Source organism: Parasteatoda tepidariorum, chromosome 7 (genome assembly GCF_043381705.1).
Source record: "Parasteatoda tepidariorum isolate YZ-2023 chromosome 7, CAS_Ptep_4.0, whole genome shotgun sequence".
Taxonomy (NCBI): domain Eukaryota; kingdom Metazoa; phylum Arthropoda; class Arachnida; order Araneae; family Theridiidae; genus Parasteatoda; species Parasteatoda tepidariorum.
The window spans coordinates 87346698-87363614 of record NC_092210.1 but is presented as its reverse complement, the minus strand read 5'-3'; the positions used below and the strand labels follow the sequence as shown (position 1 = coordinate 87363614).

Sequence of the window (16917 nt, the reverse complement as noted above, 5' to 3'; positions counted from 1 at the left end):
AACAAATAATCTCACTTTATTAAGAATTATCAACTTTTCATCATTAGATACTAAAGAAGAGTAGTTTGTTCTTTAATCTACACATATAATGCAAATTTAATTTTAAAAAATAATTTAACTGCTAATTGCTTTATAAAATTGGTTTTATTAATTAAAATTGACTGCTAATAATAAACTACAAAAACTTAGATAGAAAAGATAATATTTTTTACATTTACTAAATTAAATGTGAAAAACAATTTCAAAAAATATTGATTTGCTCAATCAGTTAAATAAGAGGAAGATACCTTAAAAAAAAAAATTTTAATATAAGTTTTTTAAGCATAACAACCAAAAAATCTATTGAGGAAAATGACCTTTGATATTTTTATACAAAGAATAAAATATGAAAAGTTTGTCATTATAATTCAAAATTGTATGATAAAACTATGGTAATGAATAAATAAAAGAATATTTATCATCTTTGGAAACTATTAACCTTAAAAAACAGTGGTTATTATTTTTATTAACATAAATATATCTTTATGAACATAGTTATTAGTTTTCACACTTAAATAGTTTCATTTATCTATAAAACTTTGCAGTGCATGTTTAAACACCAGTAACCACAAGCAAGAAGAGTAAAAAGAATTACCTTTGAAAAGTAACCAACTAAATGGCAACCTTTCTTATCATTTTTAGTCAGAACATAAAATAAGAAAGGTTCAACATCATAAAACAATGTTTTGTGATCTAAAAACAATTTTGCAAGTAGGCACAAATTTTGGCAGTAGGTCTTGTTAGATCCCCCATCAACTTCAAAAACACTCAGATCTCCTTTCCTGTATATTTCATCAGCTGGAGGATGCCTTAACTTGCATTTCAACTAGAAAGAAAAATTTTGTTAAATGAGACAGAACAAGATAAAAAAAATAAATAAATAAAGAGTAGTACTATTAATTAAAATCACCTTTATTCTAAAAACATTTGATCTAATAAACCAGTCTATTTATAATGCAATCAATTTATAAACCATGGGAACAAAAGATTTAAAAATTAAACTTTATGAATATATTAAAAGCTTAATTAATACAGTTTTATGTTACAATATATATTAAAATATATATTAATTACAATATATATTACAATATATATTAAAATATATATTATACTTTACATATATATTAAAAGCTTAATTAATATGCTTATATCTTATTTCAATTATTTTAATTTACATTGGAAATTTTGATTAAACAGGAGCTAAATTTTTTTTTATTTAAAAAAAGGCCTTAATAATAGTGGTGTTTGATTAGCAGAATTAAGAATTAAAGATTTAAAATTGTCTCATAGTTTGTAGAAGTATGTACAACTTCCAATATTACATTGAGTATCAAGGATAAATTTAATTGCATATGGAAATTATATGACACTAAAGTTTTGCTATTTAAGCATTTTGCAAACTAAAAAATTTAATTTAAAATAAATGTAAATAATTACTTTTAGCCTGAATTAATAATTGAATCATAATTTAACACGATTACAAACTCATTGAAAATTGTTCCTAGATCTTCTGACCCCACATAAAATAATTTCCCAAAGAATTTGGATATAGTGAACATATTGTTGGTTCCACAGACAGGTAACTATAAGGTTTGACTATTTCTATGCTTAATTTTTTTAACATATGCTTTTTAAAAGCTTGATTTTATAAAACAAGGATAATGATTTCATTAAAAAATGGTTTCAACATGCTTGGATTTTACTAGATCCTTTTTACAACCTATTGATTTTAAAAGTGGCAATCACTATAGAAGCTTTCTTATAATACAAACATTTCCGCAGCATTCACTTGTTTTTTATATCTTAACTTCAAAGACATTTTAAGCGTTATTCTTTAACATTCTTCCAAGTCTAACATTTATTTTATAAAATGTTTAAACTTTTAGCTAAAATATTTATGAAAGAAAAAGCTTAAGGTCACAAAATAGATATTTTCAATTGATACTTCCTATTTTCAAGGTTCTTAACTATTTTCTACCAAGTTTTCTTTATATTATAAGATTTTCCCAGTTAAATTTAAAAAATCTAAAAATCAAGTTATTTTTAGAAGGACTCAAAGGAATGGATAGCTCGCTTTTGACACAGATGATACAGGTTTAAAGTCTTCAAAAGTAACTAGTTGAGTTTCACACGGTTCATGTTCTGTGTTATTGAACTAACCACAAAAAGCACATGAAATATCCCCAATGGTAATCTTTTGATAAGTCTGAATGAAGTTTGGCTAATACCAGTTCACTTTTTTACATAACACAAATGCATGTTAGGTTCATTCAAAAATATTATCAGAATAAGCTTGTCCCTAAACTTCACAAAAATTTCATTGTATACTTAGATAGGTTTAAAACTGCAAGGAAACGAAGACAAACATTATTCTTTCCAATCTAATTTGCTGATACATGGTTATGAAATATAATAAATAACACAAAGACAAGAGGACAATTAAAACCCTACAAATTTAACCCTTACGAAGCAAATGTGATACATACGTCCCAATGATTAAACTTTATTCCCTAATGCATAAACAAATCCCCATTTGCATGGTTTTTTTAATGTTTTTTGGGTTCTTTAGGCATTAGGGAATAAAAATATGACTAAAGGAACTTGGCAACACTCTCATATTCAAAATGACGTTTTTCTGCTTGCAAGCACGCCAGTCAATCTCATTTTAATTTACGTATTTTCAGAATTTTGAGGTAAGTACAACTATATTGTTGCCATATTTTGAGAAAAATAGTTATGTTTGTTCTTATTAAGTAATAATTGTACCTATTAGAAATTTTGACACATTTTGTTTTGTGGGATATATTCTTCAAATCGTATATTTACTGGGACAATATATCACATTCGGGATAAGAATATTATAAGACAAAATTGTAGTTTTAGTTATAATTATTTTATATTGGCGATTTCTGGTTTATATAACTTCTGATGAGAATAAATAATTAAATGCAATTTTTATTATTTATACCCATACAATATATAGGTATTATTGGAATATTCAAGACGATTGAGACACATTGTCTCAGGAGATTTTCCAGGAAAACGGGAAAATTTTAAACTCATAGTATACTTATTTAAATATGTCAGCATTAACATAAACTGTTTTTCATACTTAAATTTTAATGCTGAAAAAGTCGGGTCGAAAGGATTAACTGAAAAAAGTTCACAAGCTGCTTAAACGAGTTATAAAAAATGTTCTAAAATTTAAACATTGATATTATCATTTCTTAAAGTTCAAAAGTAAATAAATAAAGCAAATCATATCACTTTCTTATTAGATAGCTAATAATTATAATAACACACAGTCATTATAACATTTTACTTCCACAAGACAGTCTTCAATTTTCATTTCTGACAATTTCAGCATTTGTCGTTATTTACAAAAACAAAGATCAAGCAATCACATAATTTTTTAAAAATATATATATTTTATTTTAAACAAATGTAATAGATTAAATTAAATAATCAATAAATTAATTTTAAGATAAAAATTGAATTAGTAACAAATTAAATACATACCAAATGCCTTTCTAATGTTTTGACAGTTTTCATGAATCTTAGGCAAAATTCACAGAGGTATAATTTTGATAACCTATATGAAGATATAAAAGAATAAGTTTCAAAGTTCAACAATAACATACTGCAGAAAAATTATAAAATTATCATAAAAACAAATAAAAGCAAATTGATGTTATGTTTCTCTATTTTTTAAGAACAACTGTGACATAACTTTGCAACTGCACTGTGAACTATAATATAGAATAAAATATATAATATATTAATAAAAACTGTCAAACAAGGATACATTTAGAAATACATTTCATTATTTGGTAATTTACACAATGCAAATTACATAACAGAATTTAAATTGAAATTGCTTTTTTTTTTTTTTTTTAANTTTTAAAGTTTTTGATAATTTAAAACAAATTTTTTGATATGTGTTATAACCAAAACCAGTTCTAACAACACTACAATCTGGTATAAGGATAAAACCAAGCTCTAATTTGGCTGCAAAATAAAACTATTTTAGAGTTAAGAAATCACAAATTTTTTTTTATTCTTTTGAATGACTTTAAAGTGATTCAGCTACAAACTAAACTCATAAAAGTATAAACAGTTATTGAAAATAAAATATCAAAAGTAGTTTTATGTCTAAATTTTAGAAAAATTTTAATTTCTGTATTAAAAATATGAATTACTTTGAACAAGAAAAAACATGATAAAATTATAAATTTGCATTATTTTATGAAATAAAGTGAACTAAATCTAAATTCTTACCTCAAGTAATCTTTTGGATAAGGTGAAGAATACAATACAGATATTTCATACTTCCCAAATTGTAACAATGAAGGTCTTCTAGGCGTCGGAGCTAAGCCAACTCTGGGACAAATAACCTTTAAAAAGTTAAATAAGACATAACATTAAACCAACTTACCAACTAAGAGCATCAATAAAATTGACTTTTTACAATTCAAAGTAGGGAAGAGGTTAACCAAAATTGAAATCAAATCAAAATTTGCACAAGAATAGGATAAGGATAATATAGTTATACTACTATGTAAAAGTCTAATAAAAACATAGTACAAACATCAGCATTAATAATTAAATAATAATATAACCATTTTAGTAAGAAATGTTAAATATTTTAGCTATGATATTGCTTTTAAATAATAAGTGTATCAATACATCTTATCATATGTTTTGGTTAATGCAGCAAAAAAAATAAAAAAGATAAAATTCTGTTTTAAATATCTGATTTAAATAATAAAAAAAATCCAATTTAAATCAAATAGATGGTGATTTCTCTACATTTTTGTTTTATTTCTGATAAGAATAAAACAATTTTCTCTTTCTTAGGTAATAAAAAAAATTTATTTTTTAAAAATTTTATTATTTTTTTCTTTACAGTTTTGTATACATAAGTGGTGGGTTGTAGTGCAGCGATAGCTCCCTGGGTACTGTTTTTCTTCAAAGAAAAGGTAGTCGGTGCACCATGTTGCCTCCATCATGCAATCGGTCTCAAAATTGTGGAACTGTAAAAACCATGGCCAAAAACTGGCAATAGCAAGAATGCTATCTGTTTGCTTTTGTTAGAAAGTGGTCAACCTTAAATTTTGCTAGCTTCATTTAGGTAGCAACTGAAATTTCTAATGTCCTCCAACACAAATGAGATTTGTGTAACCAGTTCCGTTATTAGCCCTAACTTGTTGGAATGGGGTCAAAATTTGAAGTGACAAGAAATTGATTCGGCTAAAAAATTAAGCATGTAATAATCAGCAACAAATTAAAACTTTCATTACCTTCTATCACCGAGTTCCAGTTTAAAACTGGTTGGAAAATAGTAAATATTCCAATTGTAAATAAATTTCCATTCCCGAAAATGTTTACATGTAGCAGTCATTAAAGAATTGAATCGCATTGTTATCTCATACAGATAAGCACAGTAGCTAGTTTGAAAGTGGCTAGCTTGCTAGTTTGAAAGTAAAAACTCACGTCACAAATAAAACCTTATTTTTTCAATTTAATTTATTTTAACTTAATACACTAAGGAAAGAAAACAAATTTCAATTAATTGAGAAAATAAAATTAAAAATGCTTACTTGCTCAGCTATTTCTTGCACTTTTTTGAATAAGTCTTCATCTTCTTCAGTAACATTGATTCTTAAACATTTAGAACTTGCAATGTCTAAATATTAAAAAATAAATTTAATAACATTAATTAAAATTTTAATAAAACTAAACTCTTTTAAAGTAAAGATAAAAATTGTCAGTATAATTCCCTCTGTAGAAGGCTAGAAATATTCACTACAAATGAGAAGCTTTGTGGAAGAAGGTTCTAAATGAAACAAATTTAAATTTCTCACACAGAGCATACAAAGTATTTATACAATATTCATTTATAACAAAAAAAAATTTTACTCTAAAAGTCTTAGGTATACTAAGGACAATCTTAATTTATTTCCAGAGTGCAAAAATGTTCTAATTACACTAGACTTGGCAAAAAATAATGGCGAACAACACAAAAAAAAACCTTACCTGGCAGCATATTGAGAAGCCAAGAATGTGAACTCCAAAGCACATATAGTTCAAATGAGTAATAGGAACTTTTGATTTCCTTAATTAAATTCACAACTTGATTTTATTTCATTTCAACTTCATTTTAATTGACAAAGATATTTTAGTCTTATCAAACATTTTCTCTTCAAAGATTATATTTTTTATACCTGAAGAGGCTAGCACTGCATTCCTCATATGTTTAACTATTCAATCTAATTGCTATATGGCTAAAACCACTTTACAATATTTAATTTCATGTGGAAAAAAATTTACATGGTGAAATTTGTTACTTCAGGTCAGGGTAAAAATTGACAAGCTGAAAAAAATTCTTGAAATTCTTAAAAAAATTCTTCTATTTGTGATTTTGATACAATTTTTTTAAGACTTACATACGTATTTCTATAATTTTAATAAACTACATTATTCTCAGTTTTATCTCTTTAATAACACTAAAATAACGTATGAAATAAAAAATTTATCTATGTTAAGAACATCTGAACCACCTTCTCTAGTTAGGCCAATTTAAAAAAAAAAAAAATCAGACTAATTTTAAAGGGGCCCTTTATCATATTTTTGGTTCAGTTATTTTAGTTTATTTTCATCATGCATAAAAATTAGTAACAGAACAGCAACAAAATTACTTTATTTTGGTACATTACAAATAAATGAGGCATTTAACAAAAAAATCTGGAAGCCTGTCTATCATCAACATAAAATTAATAAAAATTATAACACATATCTGCTAATTATTTCTCTTATTTAACAGCACTTCTATTACATTTTTTTCTAATTTAATTACAGAGATATTTAGTATACATTTGTACAAGTTATTTTGCAATATTAAAACTATTATATAGTTTATATTTAGCTTTTGTCATATCAGCTATTTCTGTTGCATTTATATTAAAATAAAAAGTAACAATTATGACAATCTTAATCAAAATTAAAGGCTTGAAACTACATGTGGTAGTACCTTATCCAGTTGTCAGAAATAAATTGCTACAAGTAGTGAAACTACTGTAGTCGCTACTTTTTTCATAGTTCGTATTGTAATGCATTACTTTTAAAAGAAATAGTGTAGTGAGCAGTGTAATAAAAATTAAAAAAAACTGTATTTTGTAGCGATTCCTGGCAACTACTTTAAACATTAGTTTAGTAAAACAAGGTTCAAGCGCAGCAAATTTAAGAATCTGGTAGAAATGAGAATGTCCTAGTGGCGGAACGTTGATAAGAATTATGTCCGATGATACAGAACAGCAAATTTTTTCTCCTCAATATAGCCATTACAAATAATAACTAATATTTGATTTACCCCAACAAATAAAACCTAATTCAGCAGTTTAGCCATACTCTCAAATGCAATTTACACTCATGAAATTTTAAAGGAATCTGTGCATGTTGTTAAAATGGATGGGGGCATATTTTCTCAGTAATTTTTGATATACTATTTCTCTTCGAGGAAATAGAAGAGAATAAAACACTGAACAAGATTACAATTATCTGATAATTTCCTGGCATTTTTAAAATGAAATATATGTTGTTGAGAAAGAAAAACATAGAAGTCAAAAGGACAAATTTGTAAACAATATTTCTCAATAATTCCTTATGTTTAAATAAGCCACTTTATTTTATTTAAAAATATTTTGAACATGGGTGTAAAATAAGTTCTCCAACAAAGTTCATCTCCTGAAAGTCATAACTACATTTCAAAAGCAGTTTATTGTCACTGATTTCTTTTTTAAAAAAGTATAGGTTTTCCGACCACTGACTTTATTTATTGAATTGCCGCTTTACAACCATTAAATGGTAAATAAGTTATATTTAGTTTCTGATAAGCTATATATATTTTTATAATACATTTCATATAAAACAGGATAGTGACAATACCTGCACTTAAAACAATAAGTACAATTCTGTTTCAGAAGACAAAAAAAAATCAATAAATTATTATTGACTCAATTTGAGTTTATGTAGGAACGAATGCATAAAAAACAGACATTTCTTCATTAATGTCATCGGAAATAAGAAATTTTATGCCACTTCATTAAACATTCCAAGATGAGGATCAAGAATTCAAAACTTTTACAGCCTCTCATATGAAGTAGTATTGATAACTATTTTAAAATTATAATTATTTACATTGAAAAGAAATACTAAGAATTAAATTTTTGGATTTCTGCTAAATAATCCTTTAAGTAGACAACATTTAATGAGTTTACAAAAAAATAAGAAGGGTTTGTGGATGCAATGGTAACCAATCAAAATCATTAAGTTTAAATTTTATCCTAATAAAATCTGAAACTAAATTTTTGGAACATATCTAAAATTTTGCCAAATAAAACTTTCCAGGATTCTTTAATTGAACAATTTTTCATTTTGATTTATAAATCTGCTTATTGTCAAAATCTTAAAACACATGCATAAGAACTTCAAAACATAATTACATAACATATAAAAGCATGTTTTTGTCTACATAAAATATATACAAACCTAGGGATGTTGAGGTTGAATCAGAAATTCCACAACCTGGATCGGTCCTATTTTCTGCAGATGAAGATTGATCACTTATCCTGTTTTCAGGCACTAATGAGTTATGAGAAAAACTATCATCATGAGCAAATGACAGAAAAGGGCCTTCTGTTTTACATGGCTCTTGTCTTTTAGAGTTTAAAGAGCTGTCACTTGAAACGGACGATGAGTCATCATCAGAATCTGCTTCTGAATTTTTATCGTCATCATCCTTTTCAGAATCTTTTTGTTTTTTAAACAAAGTATCACCGGTACTATTGCTATCACAAGATAGATAGTTATCTTCACAGGTACGAAGTTTCTTGCAGAGTTGTTTTGGAGATCTATGTACAGAGTTTTTTAGCCCTCTCTTCCTTGAATCTGTTGATGCTGTATATAAATGAGACAAGCCATCAAACAAATTCTTCAACTGGCCACTACCACTTGGTTTGACTAATGAGGGAGATGACTCAGATTGACTGGATGAAGGCGCGGATAATGTCTGCATGCTGGACGGGACACCATTGTTTAGAGTTGGTTTTGAAGAGGAATCGGTACAAAAGGATTTATCATTATTTATCAAAAATCCAGCATAACCAGGATCTTTATTGACTGTTTGCTCACAGGGTTTCACATTTGAGGAGCTATTTCCACCTGCATGGTTAACTTGTATTTCATCATCTAAAGTTAGAGAATCACCTAAGGAAGAAATAGCTACACGCGATTTCCGCTTATTTGTGGGAGTGAAAAACCGAGAGAGACCGTCCACGAGACCTTTCGGCTTAGGTCGAAACAATCCCAAACTGGTCGAAGAAAATGATGGTACCACAAATTCATTTGATTTGATGAAAGTGTCACTGGATTTGTCAAGATCTTTCAAACAACTTGAGAGTGATTCGGTTTTTGAGTTTTCTAAGGCAGCCAGAAATGGATTTGATTTCTCTGAATTTGAAGAGAAATCTTCCATAAAAGCTTGCCGCCTATGCCACTGCTTTTTCAAGGGTATTTGAAATGAAGGCCACCTAAAGATTTAAGAAAGAAAGTATACATATTTTGAAATAATTGTAACATTGAAAATAATTTTACAGTTTTTTTTTTCTTCAGAATTAAAAATACTATATAATAATGAAAGCAAGAAAAATTTGATAAATATATTAATAAAGATGAATGAATGGTCATTGATTTTATACATATGTAATAATGCAATATGGTCGAGAGATGGATTAAACACGAGCAGATGCGAGGAAAAATGATGTATTTATTCAAACATGAGAGATTTTTAAGAGTGCATCAAGTTGCACACAAAATCAATGGGCTTCCCTATTTATGTTAGGGATTTTTTAAGAAAAAATCTTACAAATCTTCCTGATCACATGTGTTACAAGGGATAATTTAACAATTATAATAGGTATAAGAGTTCATAAACCAGTTAAATGTAAATAAAGCTGAATTACTCTAACTTGAGAAAACAGTGAATATTAAAAAATGTAATCGACCTAGAGTTCCAGTATTTTTTAATGCGGATGTCTCAGTATGCTTAGTATGGTACAATGAGATATTCTAAAAAAGCAAGATATTTGGAATTTAAAAACATGCTTCTTATGATAAGCTATACGCATTCTTTTTTTTTTCTTTCTTTTTTTTTATGCATATTAATTATGTATGCATATTATTATTATTATTTATGCATTGGTTAAAAGGGTTTTGAATGAGAAAATATTTTTAAGAAAAAGCCTTGACACATTTTCTAATGCTGGTGTTCTTATCTTTAGTAAAATATCACTTTCTTCCAGACTACATTTGTATACACGTAATGAACAAAAATATTTGTTGTATGTAAATAAATTGATAAATACTGGAGCACACTAACTCTTTCTTGCTAAGCAGAGCATAAGGGAAAAAAATCAAATAAAAATGATAGAACATATTAAAAATAAAAATTATTTAAAAAAAAAAACTTATTTTAATTATTAACTGAATAATTGGTAAATACTGTTATTTATTAAACCTGGAAAAAATGTGTTATATAAAACATATGCTATAAAAATAATACAGTTGATTCCCGATAACTCGAATATGAGGATACTGAAGGAAACATTCAACTAGTTCACCAAAGGTTCGATTTAACCTTAGTTTACATTATTATTTTGCTTTTTAATGCATAATAAACTTGGATATTATAATTGATATGTGATATAAAAATTAATTTAAAAAAATTTAAACTACAAAATAAAAAAAGTTTAAGCAAAATAAACAAGATTATAAAATTTACAATGTTACTTTTGATGGAAGCACCTTTACGGGTTTTTAAAAAACAAAAATTTAAAATAAGCACCTTTAAGCATTTTTCAAAAATGCTACTCATCCTGTTGAAGAATAGAGAAAAATTAATATGCAATTAAAAAAAAGAAGTGGTAGGATCGAAATAATCCTAATGAAAGAATATTTGAGTTTTTGTACTTCTAGTTGCAACAAATTGCAGCAACTCTTATCAAAGGAAATACAAACGTTAGGGGAAACTTACAATAGCAAGTTAAAATATTTAAAAATATCAATAAAAATCTAAAAAAAAATGCAGTTAAAATTTTTACTTAACTATGACAGGAAATTGTCATAATATAGCATATAAAAGAAGTTCAAAAAGAAAAATTCTGATTACCTTTTACTTAGTGCACTTTTTTTAATTAATGAGTTAGTTATTCTATACAGAAAGATTTGACAAACTGCTATTAAGGCAAATCATAAAGCAACATACTTAATTTTATTATATCAATAATTAAAAAAAAGCCGGTGAAATTAATTTTGTTATTTGTTCATTTAATCTCGTTTTTTTTTTTTTTTTTGGCACTTTAAAAATAGACATTTCTATTTCATTTTCATCGTGCATTTGCCTACATTATATATAATTATAAAACAATTTTTAATGCTCGGACATCAGTTATTTTTAATAATATTTCAATTATAAATAATTTATGGCATTTAACTAACTATAAACTAAAGCTCTCAAAGCATATTTTAAAAAAATCAAGAATCCGTTTTTAAAATAATAATGACAGAGATACACTTAGACACGAATAATTGCTAAAACAAAATCTTCAAGCATTTGAAACTATGTACATGTTAAAATTATCAGTGAAAATCAAAACTTATTCACTAAATTTTCTATTTAGAAGCATACAAAAACAAAACTTTTGAGTGACAAGAATAATTTCTAACATAGTACAATTTACATATTGCCATTATCAAACTTTTCTTATTAATAGAGATATTAGAATTATATGAAGAAACAAAATAAAAACAGCTGTGGCAGAATTTTTCCAAGCTATATGCGACAAAACTCTCTAGTACTAATATCTTTCTGCAAGATGCATTTAATAATAACAAACATATATGTTACTAATTTAAAAATAACAAAAGCGCTGTGCTTACAAACAAAAAAAACAAAAAAACTAAATATTTCTTTTAATTGAACATGTAATATTATTTTTTATTCAAATATTATGGGTTGTATTCCTGCATTTTGTTGAAGGGAAAAGAACAATAATTATTTGATTTTTCGCATTTTGTAGATAATTATCACAATAAAAAAATAATAATAAATCGTAAAATCTGAAGTAGTAATTGCCGGAAAAAAAGATCGATAACAAAATCATGCGAATCGGACTCCTCAAAAAGAGGTTACCCAAATGCGTGTTTCGAGATTAGGATGTAATAATAAATAATATGGTCTAAAAACATCGGATTTAAAAACTATGGAGAAATCAATAGCTATAAATGCCAAAAAATCGATAGAATCATTGCCTTAAAAAGGAAACACTTAAATGCACTATTCAATTTTACATATTATTCCATACCGTGATATTTAAAAAATCACTTCAAAATCACTGAAAATACAATCGAAACATTACATCCATTTACGATACTATCGGTGTACATTGAGCATTCAAATTTTAAGTGTAAGTTTCTGCAGAAAAGAAAACTAAAAATTTTTTACTTTACAAAAGAAAAATCTTTTTGCAAGAACTGTAATGTTCTGTGACAATGTAATGTTAGTAATGTAACGTTCTGAGACAATGTTGTCGCGTCGGGGCGATTCATGTCACGGGAATAAAAACATTATGAACATATAAAAGTTTCTTTTTTAAAAGGATAAATTTTTAGTTACTTATAAAAACTTACGACTTAGTAGCAGAAAAAGCAGTTGAACTTTCTGATGTAGAATTATTATTTTCCACTTTTTCCTGTTTTGCATTTCCTTCATTATTCCCAGAAATCCTGTTGCTTTTAAATCTCATATTTGATGATTTGGTATCGCAAGAGCAACTCGCCCAAGAATCTATTAAAATAACCAGATTTTAGAAAATGAATGGTAACAATCAAAATTGAAACAGCTTTAAAAACACTATAAATTCTCATAAATGAAATAAATAAAAACATGGTGCAACAATAAAATTATTTAAAATATTAAAAAATGTAATTTTTTTTTTAAGTGGTAAAAAATATAGTAGTATTTAAAAACAATTCTGAATGATTATTTAAGTAAACCATTGAAAACAAGCATGGAAGAATGCAGAACTAAATAAAAATAAAACAAGCATAAAAAAATTAGAGTAAAATAACAATTTCGGTAATAAAAAATTTTCTTTTCACAATCTAATCTCTATTGCAAATGCATTGAGATGTGGCGCATTGATGATTCAAATTGTACTTATAGAAATTTACATTAAAACAACTCCCTCATAGTAAAGTTGGCAAATAAATAAGAAATGCTTTAAAAGTATGTGCATTAAAATAAGAAAATATAACAAGAATTTGTTATATTTTATTTATAATACTTTATGGTTAAAAAACATTTTAACACAGATAAAAAGAACATATAATAAAAGGAGATATGAAGATCTGGTCATATTGGCAGAAGAATCATTATCAATGACTCATAACAGCCTTTACAAAATTAATGGAAAGAGATGNTGTTGAAGGGAAAAAAGCAATAATTATTTGATTTTTCGCATTTTGTAGATAATTATCACAATAAAAAAATAATTAAAAATCGTAAAATTTTTAGTAGTAATTGCCGAAAAAAAGATCGATAACAAAATCATGCGAGTCGGATTCCTTAAAAAGAGGTTACCCAAATGTGTGTTTCGAGATTAGGATGTAATAATAAATAATATGGTCTAAAAACATCGGATTTAAAAACTATGGAAAAATCAATAGCTATAAGTGCCAAAAAATCGATAGAATCATTGCCTTAAAAAGTAAACACTCAAATGCACTGTTCAATTTTACATATTATTCCATATCGTGATGCTTAAAAAACCACGTCAAAATCACTGAATATACAATCGAAACATTACATCCATTTACGATACTATCGGCGTACATTGAGCACAAAAAGTGACTATCTATATGCATGATTCAAATTTTACGTGTAAGTTTCTGTAGAAAAGAAAACTAAAATTTTTTACTTTACGAAAGAAAAATCTTTTTGCAAGAACTGTAATGTTCTGTGACAATGTAATGTTAGTAATGTAACGTTCTAAGACAATGTTGTCTCGTCGGGACGATTCTGTCACGAGAATAAAAACATTATGAACATATAAAAGTTTCTTTTTTAAAAGGATAAATTTTTAGCTACTTATAAAAACTTACGACTTAGTAGCAGAAAAAGCAGTTGAACTTTCTGATGTAGAATTATTATTTTCTACTTTTTCCTGTTTTGCATTTCCTTCATTATTCCCAGAAATCCTGTTGCTTTTAAATCTCATATTTGATGATTTGGTATCGCAAGAGCAACTCGCCCAAGAATCTATTAAAATAACCAGATTTTAGAAAATGAATGGTAACAATCAAAATTGAATAAGCTTTAAAAACACTATAATATCTCATAAATGAAATAAATAAAAACATGGTGCAACAATGAAATTATTCAAAATATTAAAAAATGTAACTTTTTTTTTAAGTGGTAAAAAATATAGTAGTATTTAAAAACAATTCCAAATGATTATTTAAGTAAACCATTGAAAACAAGCATGCCAGAATGCAGAACTAAATAAAAATAAAACAAGAGTAAGAGAGAAAAATTAGAGTAAAATAACAATTTCGGTAATAAAAAATTTTCTTTTCACAATCTAATCTCTATTGCAAATGCATTGAGATGTGGCGCATTGATGATTCAAATTGTACTTATAGAAATTTACATTAAAACAACTCCCTCATAGTAAAGTTGGCAAATAAATAAGAAATGCTTTAAAAGTATGTGCATTAAAATAAGAAAATATAACAAGAATTTGTTATATTTTATTTATAATACTTTATGGTTAAAAAACATTTTAACACAGATAAAAAGAACATATAATAAAAGGAGATATGAAGATCTGGTCATATTGGCAGAAGAATCATTATCAATGACTCATAACAGCCTTTACAAAATTAGTGGAAAGAGATGAGAAACTGGGGTCAATTAGGAAGAAACAAGGTTTAAAACTTATATCAAAAGAAGGCCAAACCAAAAGGTTGGTTAATCATTCTAAGGAAATCTTAATCGGACCAAATCCTGCTATTTTGGAAGATATTCCAAGAAAAGTACCCAGACTACTAGACAAAGACACAGGTCCAATAACACAGCTTGAGGAGCAGTAAACTACTAAATTGCTTAAATGCTGCTATAAGTGACAACCTACCTGGTGAAAACTTCAAAGAAAGTTCAAAAACTGCTGTAAAAACTTTAACTGACCTGTTTAATAACATCAACAANAAAAAAAAAAAATGAAGAGTGGCTAAAGAACTGAGATAAAGGCCTGATAAAACTACCAAAAAAAGGGGATTTGGCATTATGCGACAACTGGAGAAAAATCAACACATTAATAAATTAAAACTAAAAAAAAGCTAGCGAAACAGATATTACTGTCATGAAATAAACACAGACAACATTGCAGGGTAACACTATGCATACAACATTAATCTTAGATTGCAAGAACACAATACTTACATTTATTTAATTTTGCACAAGGGAGATCGGAACAACCCATGTGAGCAGAATGTTTGCAATTGCAAACTAATAGATTAATCTAAAAAATATTAAAAGAAGATCATAAATATTTTACATCACTGACTCACACAGATATAATAACTGCAATTGTAATCTTTAAAAAATAATAACGGTAACTGTTAAGGATGCAGAACTAAAAATTTTATACATTGATTTAAAGAATTTTACTCTCTCTTATGCAATAGAACAATTATGAATAAAATAGAAGGTTATTCATTTACACAAACAACTAAAATTTTACATATATAAAAATTACATATGAAAGATTATCATTACTGCTTGAGCATAGAAAATGATTTTATAATACCGAGAACTCTTAAATTCAAACATGGGTGATTAGAAATTTTGGAGAACAATTGTTCTTTACAATGCAATATACAAGAACTGGTCTTTAGACTGGTTATGATATGTTTAGTGTTAAACTAGCATAAAACAGTGATGTGAAAATCCACACATATAAATTGAATAAACATCTGATCTTATTTTGAAATCTGAAATCATATAAATCTCTTGAAATTACATTTCCTGCTGAATATTCATTGTTAATTATAAATATCAACAATTTTTAAAACTTTTTTTCACATTTAAGAAATAAGTAACATTTCATTACCTTTTTTCTTTTCTTTAGGAATTATATTGAATACAGGAATAATTTTACATTCTTTCTCCCTAAGCGTTTTTTAAAAGGCGACCAGCCCTTCCTGCCTTTTGATACGCTTTCTTTGCCCTTTTTGTAAAAATAAGCCACCATCTCTTAAATTCCTTTTTAATCACATTCCATTTGGAAAACAAAAAGTAAATTCACTGTTTAAATAATAATTACTCACTGGTAAAATTATCTGTGTTTATAGGTTTAATTCTAATTATTATTACAAATATTTCTTTTTTTAGGTTTATTCTCAACTGGTTAAATTTTTATGAGTTTCTTTTCTTTTTTTTCTTTTTTTTTTAGATGGAGGACATTAAGGAATTTTTTAAGTGAAATTATTTTTCAAATATACACCTTGCATGCAACTTTAAGTGTTCATTTTTACATAATTTTCAGTTTAAATTGCAGAGAAAGCTTTCAAGTTGTTTAGAAACTAATATTATTTAAGTTTACTTTTTTTTAAAAAAAATTGTACACAGTGTTTGTCTTTTAGCATCCTTTTTTTTTTTTTTTTTAATGATATCTTTTAGCCTTTAACTATTTTTTATAAACTAAATTTTCTCTTACTGATAATGATTGAGAACTACTTTTCTAAAATACTACATAAAATAAT

The 16917-nt window shown here is 26.3% G+C and overlaps 1 protein-coding gene across 3 annotated transcripts in view; it reads right to left on the bottom strand.

Annotated features, from left to right (window-relative positions):
• The window catches only part of LOC107436490 (histone acetyltransferase KAT6B), a 39848-nt gene that overhangs the window by 16807 nt on the left and 6124 nt on the right, over nt 1–16917 (bottom strand). Inside the window, exons 3-9 of one of the 3 annotated variants that reach the window (XM_043054298.2) lie at nt 15596–15674; nt 14257–14413; nt 8587–9626; nt 5640–5725; nt 4318–4433; nt 3559–3631; nt 635–865 (exon numbers count right to left, since the gene is read on the bottom strand). In XM_043054298.2, coding sequence (XP_042910232.1) covers nt 635–865; nt 3559–3631; nt 4318–4433; nt 5640–5725; nt 8587–9626; nt 14257–14413; nt 15596–15635 — 1743 coding nt within the window. In that variant the 5' untranslated portion in view covers nt 15636–15674. Of the gene's footprint in view, nt 1–634; nt 866–3558; nt 3632–4317; nt 4434–5639; nt 5726–8586; nt 9627–12783; nt 12948–14256; nt 14414–15595; nt 15675–16917 lie in introns of those variants that run through there. The other 2 variants (XM_043054300.2, XM_043054299.2) reach the window with 2 other exon arrangements.